At 28.3% G+C, this 9,971-nt stretch overlaps 2 protein-coding genes across 4 annotated transcripts in view; both read left to right on the top strand.

Moving 5' to 3' along the window:
• Window positions 1-9,971, top strand: part of IFT43 (intraflagellar transport 43) — a 16,068-nt gene that overhangs the window by 2,656 nt on the left and 3,441 nt on the right. The window contains exons 1-7 of one of the 3 annotated variants that reach the window (XM_014423329.3): window positions 1,516-1,661; window positions 1,765-1,844; window positions 4,456-4,491; window positions 4,572-4,627; window positions 4,760-4,832; window positions 5,973-6,105; window positions 8,320-8,445. In XM_014423329.3, coding sequence (XP_014278815.1) covers window positions 1,626-1,661; window positions 1,765-1,844; window positions 4,456-4,491; window positions 4,572-4,627; window positions 4,760-4,832; window positions 5,973-6,105; window positions 8,320-8,412 — 507 coding nt within the window. In that variant the 5' untranslated portion in view covers window positions 1,516-1,625 and the 3' untranslated portion in view covers window positions 8,413-8,445. Of the gene's footprint in view, window positions 1-1,515; window positions 1,662-1,764; window positions 1,845-4,455; window positions 4,492-4,571; window positions 4,628-4,759; window positions 4,833-5,972; window positions 6,106-8,319; window positions 8,446-9,971 lie in introns of those variants that run through there. The other 2 variants (XM_067050015.1, XM_067050016.1) reach the window with 2 other exon arrangements.
• mRpS17 (mitochondrial ribosomal protein S17) lies at window positions 756-1,404 on the top strand. Its single transcript, XM_014423331.3, has one exon. The coding sequence runs from the start codon at window positions 853-855 to the stop codon at window positions 1,324-1,326; it is 474 nt and encodes a 157-aa protein (XP_014278817.1). The 5' UTR covers window positions 756-852; the 3' UTR covers window positions 1,327-1,404.

Below are 9,971 nucleotides of genomic sequence, written 5' to 3' on the forward strand. Positions count from 1 at the left end.
TCATTCAGGTATTCCAAAATTTTTATCGGATATTGTGCCAAGTCTTGATATGTGTTTACGTATATAGAAAAGGTTAGGAAATACCCAGTGGTGTAGTCGTAAATTTTGAATTGAGAATTGAATAACATCAGGCGATACAGAATGCCCCCACCCCTTTACAATGTATTTATTTGACAGCTATTTGAAACCTGTTCATCCATTGTTGAGTTCTAACACGGGAAAAAAAAACACGGGTCGCCTATTAATGTATAGGATTTTTGGAAAAAGCAGAGCGGGAACGCCGTTTTCTTAAGATAATAATGTCAATATCAAGTTATAGTAAGCGACTGCTAGTTAAATGTAAAACAATCATAATAAAATATAATTAACAAACAAGTTAACACAGTAAAAGATTTTGATATGCAATTACCATATTTCGCGATCGAACTCCTCATATATAAATGTTTTCAACATGTTGAAATATATAAATATATATATGAAAAAAAAATTATTCTTACATAATTTTATTTGTGTATGAAGTAGGTTTAATGCTGATCCAAAATGTTTTTTCCTCTAATCACCCTGATTGATAGTAAATAAAATAAACAAATATATAAGAAATAAAAATAGTATATAACATAATCTGTAGGAAAATGTAAGAGAAAACGATTAGTTTTGAAAGTTAAACTTTTTGAACAATTTCAATCAAAGTGCTGATTTACTTCTTTATATCCTTTAACAGGAATGGTGACCTATTTGGATCGAACCTCTTTGAAGAATGCGAGTTTAATATAACCTTGTCTGCACACGAACCGCTAGCAAGTACGTTGGTATTTTTTGGGTTGATTTTATCCAAATTATTAATATAGAAAAATGAGTGCTACAAAAGCAGCATCTCTACTTTTAGCGAAGTGTATGCCTTCGGTGAAAGGAAACGCTTCAAAATTCACTTTCGCAAAATTAGAACTGGACCAAAATCTTAACATGTACTTCCAGAAGATAACAGCTGTTTACGCCCACGATCCTGATAAGATTTGTAAGTCCGGGGATATTGTCCTAATTCAAAAACTTCCTCAAAAAATGTCGAAGCTCATCACTCATAAAGTCCTCAAAGTTATCTACCCCCTAGGGGATGTTGTGGATCCTATTAGTGGGAAGAAAGTTGCAGGATTTAATTTCAGAGATGATATTTGTGATGTAAGTGAAATGTATGGCAAGAATCCCCAGGCCTTTAACTACCAAAAAGCTCCTCCCAGGGGATGGCAAGAGGGCAAGAAAGATTTCTCTGACAAAGAAACTTACTGGAAATATCATGAAGATGGTACTGATCAACCTTATGCCTTATAAGTTCATTTTTCAATTTTCTGTACATAGTTTCGTTAAAAGTTTGTATAATTTGATGTAAATAAACCACTTAATGTCAAATATGTATATTTTATTTTCATATCCATTTCAGTAACATAGTATTAAGGGTGTTTTTTATTGTAAAAAGTCAAGAAACTGAAAATATCAATTTCCAATTTTTTGTTTTTTAAATTTATCCAAAATAATGTTCATGGAATAACCTTATTGCAACCTCACCTGTTGATAGTTGCCTAGGTAACAGTTGGCTTAATAGCTTGGTAATTAGGTTTAAATACATTGCAATGGATTCTGATTTTCAGTTCTCACCAGAGCACAAGGTATTGATCAAACTCATTAGAGTTACTATATTAGTTACCATGGCTTTTCATTAATCACTATGTAAGTCCATTGTCTTATTTTATTTTTGATTCTTAATTATAGAGTTTTTTTGGCGAACCATCAGCTCCTCCTAGAGCTAGAAAAACTGGAGTATGGAGTGATGAAAATGTCAAATCTGCAAAGTATGGATCATAAATAGTTTGAATTATTATATCATCTAAATGTAGTAGTTTTCTTTCATTAATGATTTTATAAATGATAAGATCGAGTGTTAATACTAAAATATCTGCCCTATATCCTTTGGTATATATATATTGTTATGCTGTATGTATACATGTAATTTTTGTATTTTAAGGTACCAAATGTGCATATCTATGGAATTTACAAATCAATTAACAGTCCTCATATATATATTCATATTATACTATATAATTATAGAGAGTGACCATCAGAGAAATGCTGCCTGAATACACCGGGTGGTTAAAACCCGCAACATACTAACATAAACACTAACTAATATATCTGTACTGATCATTATAAAAGTTTTAAGTCCATATTCTTGATTTTTTAGGAGAAGAAAAATGAGGTTAAAAAAATTCTGTATAAACACTTACCCTTCAATTATCATAATATACAACTTAAATCCTTTATACCAGTTAAAAGAGAATTTTTTTCTGAGTCTGACCAATGTACTTAAGTCAATATCAACATTTTTTGGACTTAAATCCTTTATACTTATCAGTACAAACATATTAATGAAGATACATTTTTTTTTCTTTTTTAAAACGATAACTAATTGTTACTACAATACAATTTATTTCAATTTTTTTTTTTAACAATTTTATTTTATATATATTTGTCTTTCCTCTTTCTTCTCAAACAAAGTAATATTAAATTTTCCTTATTCATTATTTCACTCTTTTTGTTCTCAACCCTATCTATACTGTTCTATATTCCACTCTCATACATCTCTTCCCCGTTGATCTGCAAATTCAATTTTTTCATTTAATTCAAATTGCACAAATTCAATCCACATTAAACAAAATTATCAATAAATAAAAAATAAATTAGTCACAGCATTAAAACAATTAAAATACAAATGAATAAATTGGGAAAAAAAAATATGAATAAACCATAAATAAGTTAACAAAAATTAATGATTAACTTAAAAAGATAAACACAGATAAAAAGGTTAAAAAGCTAAACAAATGGAATGGATGAGTAATATCAGATGTCCCTCAGAGCTAATTCTCATGCAGGTGATGATGTATGATGCCTGGTCTTTTAAGATGGTCCCAGTTCTACTTGGAGTTGTTCCACAAGACCCAAACCAGAGACTTCTCAGGGTGAATTCTCTCTGAAGGTCTAGAATTTTTGATTTAAAGAAAGGGATGAATTTCTTTCTTTTCCCTTTCACCTGCTTGATCGAGGTCATTATTCTCTAATCTAACTGTAGGATCCAAGGCCAGAACCGTGCCTTTGGTGTTACGGAACACTAAAATATCTTCATATATCACTGATCTATCAGCATCAATACAATAATACTTATCAAGGAGGTGAAGTTGTTTTTTCTAAGGAGCTTCATCAGTTCATCTTTGACTCTTGTTGTTATTAGAAGGGAGTTGTTGGGACATTTTCCAGTACGTGGGCTGGTGTTTCAGACTCTCTTTCGGGAACCCATCTTCTTTCTGCTATCTACTGGCTCCTTGGACTCCACTCAGGGGTGCATAATTAATATTTAGTTTCAAGGGATTTGCCCTTCTGATTCCGAGAGTACCTGCTTCTTCTCACACATATCTGTTAGCTGGTGAATACCTATACCATACTAAAAAAAATATATATATTCAAAAGTGTATATATTTTGATACCTAACATAGTTCGCTATTTTTTATTTTTTAAATAATAAACTACTTTTTACAGGTTTTCATATTACAATCAGTAATAATGTTTCATTTTAATTTCATTTACTGCGGTAAGGATATATCTCTGCTTTGAACCAATTGTACAACTATTTAACTGTGGACTGATCCCTTCTACATTTTATGTCTTTAATCCATACCCTCCTCTAAATATCTTTATATATATATTTATACATATGATTTTTTTAAAATTATTTAATGTATGTATATGTGAAAATTATTCTCCAGTACAATTTGTAGAAAACCAAAGTAATTTCTCTTAAAAAAAAAAATCCATCATTTTCTCTTTCCTCACTGACCTCCTAGTTCCCGGTTTGAGTCTGGCTGTGACAGATATTTATTTATCCTGTTATATCATTTGTCAAACATTTCATAGGTTAGGAGACCCTCCTGAGACAGACTCATTGTCTATGAAGTAGGTGCCTAATGAGTTAGGAAAAAACCTGTTGGTTGAGCGTGATTCTGGCCTGACCCCCTTCTTGCATAACAATTGGCCAAGGCAGTACATCCTTACTAAGTACCAAAGTTATAACCCTTTTTGTTTTCTAATTTGATTGCTTTATGTCCTATCTAAATAGTTATAACTGAAAAATGTGAAATGATATAAAAATCATCCATTAATTTAATTTCATTAGAATTAATCGTGTTGATGAATGTGGTTTTAATTTTTTAAAGAAGTTTTAAAAATTTTATAACTAATCTAATTCCCAGTCTCTGTTTAAATTTGCAAATATTGTAATATACTTACAAATATTATTTTAAATACTATTTATTATTTAAAACTTTAAACATAGTACATAGACTATTGTGTGTTACATTAATTACATTTAAACTTATGTATGTTTAAATTCTATGACAAATGTTTTATTTGTAGGAGTAAAAAATCTGGTATTGCTGGATTCTTTGAACAGTGAGTGTCTTTTTTCAATTAATATATTTAAAAAAACAAAACAAGAAAATATATAATTCTATTGCTATCATTAATTTCAGAGAACGTTTTCAGTCAGCTGCTAGCCGAGGAGTTAAAAAACAAGATTCAGAAGATGGTAAGCAATGCTTAGTTTTATGAATAATATGTTAGTAATTTTAATATTTAAGATCAGTAATTAAATGGTTTATAATATTTCAACCAATTATGGTAAATTTTTAATTTATTTGGTATAAATTGTGACTGTTAGATATTCCTGTAATTCCTGACGTCGAAGACTTGCAAGATGATGACCAATTGGGAGATATCGCAGATGCACCTGTGTAAGATTAATATTTCTTTAATTTAATTATTCTATTCTATAAAATTGTTTAATTTATATTATTACAGTCAAAATTCAATTATTCGAAATTGATGGTGGATTTTACTTTTAATTATTCTATTTGTAAAATATTAAATTTATTTTGTTATCTATTTTACTGAAAATCGATTTAAAGTTATTTAGTTTTCTATGATGTTGATATAAGGATCGGAATATGTGAATGGATTTGCTTGCTTCATTTATAAAAGCTACCTTTGTTTGACTGGATATAGCTAAGAAAGAGGTCAGGTACAATAACCTGTCAGAAATTCGATGAATATGGTTTAAGGATTTAATCTACCATAATTTCCATTTAAAATTATACAATCTCATTCTTGAGTTAAAGAATTAAATTTTATATATATATTGGTATTGAGTTTTCAACTTATAGAGTTATGATAGTACAATTTTAGCACTTATAATCATACCCTTTTGAAAATAAACCTATTTATATTACGAATAGATATATAAAAAAATAAACTTTCTTGGTAGCCACTAAGCCCTCCTATTTTTTTTTTTATATAGACCTAAAATGTTTTAATTAATTCCACTTAATATCCTATGCATTTTTTAAATTTGGCTAGCAATTGTAAAAATATTAAATTTAATCACAAAATTATGAAGGATTTGAAATAAGAACTCTAATCTTTATTTGTATAATTAAATATTTATTATAAAGTTCCTATTTTTCTTTCAAATATATATATTTTTTTGAACACAGTAATTATTCTTTTTATACTAGCAATATGTGGGAAAGCACTGAGATACTAACTCCAAGGATCCAAGTTCAAATATGGCTGTTGCAGTTTATTATATTCTGTTTCAATGTAGCCGTGAGTCAGCCCTGTGGGATCGGGAGCCCTCCTCATGAAGTCGGTATTCTTAATTGGGTAAAAATCTGGAGGTGGAGCATAATTCTGACCAAATCACTTTCTCACACAACCGATGGTCTATTAACAGTACTTCCTTACAGAGTACTAAATCTCTGACCCTTGATGGATTGTAGCAGCACAGATTTATTTTATTTTTGTAATAGTTGTAATATAATAATATTTAAAGAACTAACATATTTTTATTTATTTTAAATTTTTTTTTTGTTTAGGGTTAGCACTAATGTCCCATCACTTTCTGAATTGAATGCAGATTTAAAAAAGCAATCTCTATTCAAATATTATGATAACATAAATATGGGACTTCTTTCAAAACATCTCTTCAAAGAAAGTGAGATTAGAGAGGTTTGTATTTATAGTTTCTTTTATTATTTTTTTAAACTTTATAGGTTTGATTTTCATAATATTTTGTATTTACTTTTGTATGCATATTTTTTAATATGCACACAAAAGTGCTTAATTCTAAAGGTTATGGAGATAATTATCTGTTCTTATTGTTTCCTTTAAAATTCTCTAAATTGATATTTTGGTTCTAGTATTCAAATTAATAACAATTAATAAAAAGGACTTTTTTCTATTATAGTTGTTTATTAATTATTACATACAATTTCCCATAAGGCTATAATTAATATATAGTACACTGTAAGGTGAAAATACCTTTTATTTGTTACATTTATGTAATTTGAATTTCTTTTCTTTTTTTTTTTTTTATATTTCTTATATATTTATAGTTTTCATACAGGAAAATTAAAAAAAAACAAAAAAAAACTAAACAAATAAATAAATGATAAAGTGATTAAAAATAAATTATAAATGATTGAGAAATGACAAATAATACACTTTGTAAAAAAATAACATGTATACAATAAACAAATTTTATATATACAATTTAAGTATCAAGTTTTGCCTAATAATATGGGTTTTTGTGTGTATCGTTATCGTAATTTTCTATTTTTGGTGTGAAGGGGCTGTCTGAAATGGTAGCAAGTACTCTTTAATCATCGGGAGCTGTAAGTCAGAGAACATATTTGAAATTCTGGTGTAATGAGAATACTTATTTATTACTCTCATGCATGTATTTTGAATGACCTCTATAATTTCTATAATTTGAGTCATATGTGTAGCTCCAGACAGGAGCAGAATAGGTTATGTTGTAAGTATTTTGATGATAATTTAAAATTCCTGTTAAAATATGGGGCCATTTTTCTGATGATGCCCTTAACATTATTTTTTAGGTGATAGGCCTTGTCTTGCATGAGGAACGTTAAAGATTTACTGGAAGATTATTGATTGACCGTGTGTATAGATGAATGGAATATGGTCCGAGTGCGGTAAAAAAAAACTCAATAGTAGAATAATTCTACTATTTTAGTTTTTTTTTACCGCACCCAGACCATATTCCATTCAGTTAAAGATTTATATTGTAGGAAGATAGTGCTGATGGTGGTCAATATAGGTACTAAAATAGTAAAAGAAAACTATTTAGTGTTGACCACACTTTGCAGGACTTCGTCAGGGTTGTCAGATTGAAACGCAGACTGACGTTAAACGTTGGCTAACAATAAATAATTTTCTTTTATTATTTTGATACCTTTATTGACCGTAGGGACTATCTTCCTACAATCTACTTCATACGGTCAACTTCATGAATCAACAAACATGGGGAGTTGACATCTCCGTTTCAATCTGACAGCCTTGACGAAACCCTGCAAAGTGGGACGAAACATTTGTTAACAGTAGTTTTCTTTTTCTATTTTGATACCTTTATTGACCACCAGCCAGACTATCTTCCTATAAGTTAAGACTTATCCATTTCTAGACCTAACTAATTAACCAACTGTGGTCATTAATAACTATGTTTTGATTTAAAAAATACCAAATAATATTCAATTATTACATTGAATACAAGGTTATACAAGGTCTAATGTTTAAAATTAATTTTTTATCTTAGATCATTTGCTTATGACTAATTAGATTTATAGGGAGTAATTTCTTATTTATTTATAACAACAAGGTATATCTGAGATCTTAATTTATGAAACTTAAAACAAATATAATTTTTACTTTTACTTACCTGTATATGAAAATAAACAGTTGATTTATGGGATCATGAAAAATTTTGAAGTCAATTTTAGTCAATTAATTTCAAATAATTAACCATCCCAAATTTTTACTAGTAGTGAAAAACGAATACATATAAACTGTGAAAGGATTTGATAATTTAGTCAAGGAGATAAAAGGAAAAATATTTTTTCTAGATTTCAGAAAAATTTTCCGGAAATAAGAGATCCAATATAGAGGTAATATATACTTTTGCAAAAAAAAGATTAAAAGCAATTTTCTAGAAACTGTTGAAATTAGATTTGTTTAATGTATTATTATATAGACATTTGGTAAATTAGTTTGAGAAACTAATGCCACGGTGAATAATATAGAAATATCTGTTTTGAAAGGAGTGGGAATTAATTATAACTTAAAGTTATGCGAGTTATGCACAATACCAGATTTTTTCAATTAGTTAAAAAAAAAATACTAATTTTGATTTCTTTTCTGTTACAGGAAGACAATCTATGGTCATGGGACTTACTTTTTACTGAAGTATCTTCTGAACTAAGATCAGAATGGGAAAAAAACAACTCAACTAAACTTTAATTTTTGAAAATTTGATTTATTATTTTATTTTGAGCTATTTGTTATTTTAAATATTTTTAGATATGTTTAAGAACATCACATATTATATATTTGAATATTTTAGTTGTATAAAAATATTTTATCACTGAATAAAAATGTTTTTTTAAAATTTTTTTATTTATATCTACTCATTTTTCAACGATTCTTTGAATAATTTTTAATTTCTTTCGGGTTTGATTGTTGGAAGGAATATGTAGAAACAAACTCGGAAAATAATCACTTAATTATGAGTGAACTAATAATACAGGAGCCCAATGCATAAATATCCATCTCATAGAACATATATCTCCAAATAATTAAAAAAATTAATTTCTACCACACTTAAGTCTTACATCTATTTCTATTGGTCCTAAAACTTACTAAGAAGCTCAATTAGTTTTATAAAACAAAGAATTACATCACAATACCTGGCCCATCAAAAATACAAACTTTTGGAAGATCGTTGGTTGACCATAAGACAAATTTAAAAGGAAGATGATTCAGGTGTGGTCAGAATAACTCAAATAGTAAAAAGAAACTGTTTATTGTGAGTCAACGTTTTGCTCCACTTTGCAGGACTAAATAGATACAACTAAAATAATGTAGCAAAGTAAGATAATAAGATAATATGAAATAAAAGTAATCTAAGCTATGGCTAAAAATGATATAAAATATGTGAAAATTTATCTCATTTATTTATTTCACGGCTTGATATCAAGATCATGAAGGGCATATTTCAAACACCATCAGACAGTTCAGACACCATCAGATAAGTAGCGTGTTCGACACTCCAGAAGGTTTACCTACTTTCTATTGTTTTATTATAAGTTATTTATTTTATGTTACTACTTGAAATCACAATCACAAACGACTTATTCCAACACTGTTAGAATTGTTCAAACACCATCATACAAGGATGCAATAAATATAATACAATAAAAAAAAAATTAAGGCAGACTTTTTTTTCTTCTGTCTGGCAGGCTACTTGTCTGATGGTGTTAAAACATGTCCTTCACTATCACAATATCAAATAATAAAATAAAATAAGAGAGACTCCTATTATAGAGTACAGGAAGTGACAAAATTACTGAATACTCCAATTTTTAAACACCCAGACAAGACACGAAGCCCATCAGATAAAAGAAATGGCAAACTGTAAGTTATAATAGGAAGAATGGAATCTAAAAAAAGTTCTTTTTTATTCGTATCCCCATTATTTTTAGTGATAAGTATATGATGAATAATTGTGCTCATTGAATCTTACTCTGTTTATCGAAGAATGGATATATATTGTAATATGCTCTTTTTGAGTAAATAGTATATTTTGATGTATAAAGGGTTTTTGATATGTTTTATTTTATGTATCATTTTAATATTGTTCATTTATTTTGTTTATCCAAAAAGCAAGCTAACCAATTTTCATTGTCCATAATAAATTCGTGATTCAAAACAAAACCAAGATGGCGGTACGTATTCTTCAGTCAATAAGTCCGTTGAATCAAGGCCATGTTGGGCAGATTCAAATATCATAAAAACTATTT

The sequence above is a fragment of the Halyomorpha halys genome, unplaced genomic scaffold (assembly GCF_000696795.3).
Source record: "Halyomorpha halys isolate HHAL.00 unplaced genomic scaffold, Hhal_1.1 Scaffold416.1, whole genome shotgun sequence".
Taxonomy (NCBI): Eukaryota; Metazoa; Arthropoda; class Insecta; order Hemiptera; family Pentatomidae; genus Halyomorpha; species Halyomorpha halys.

Coding starts and splice junctions, on each gene's coding strand:
- mRpS17 (XM_014423331.3), top strand. CDS start 853: ATGAGTGCTACAAAAGCAGCATCTCTACTTTTAGCGAAGTGTATGCCT.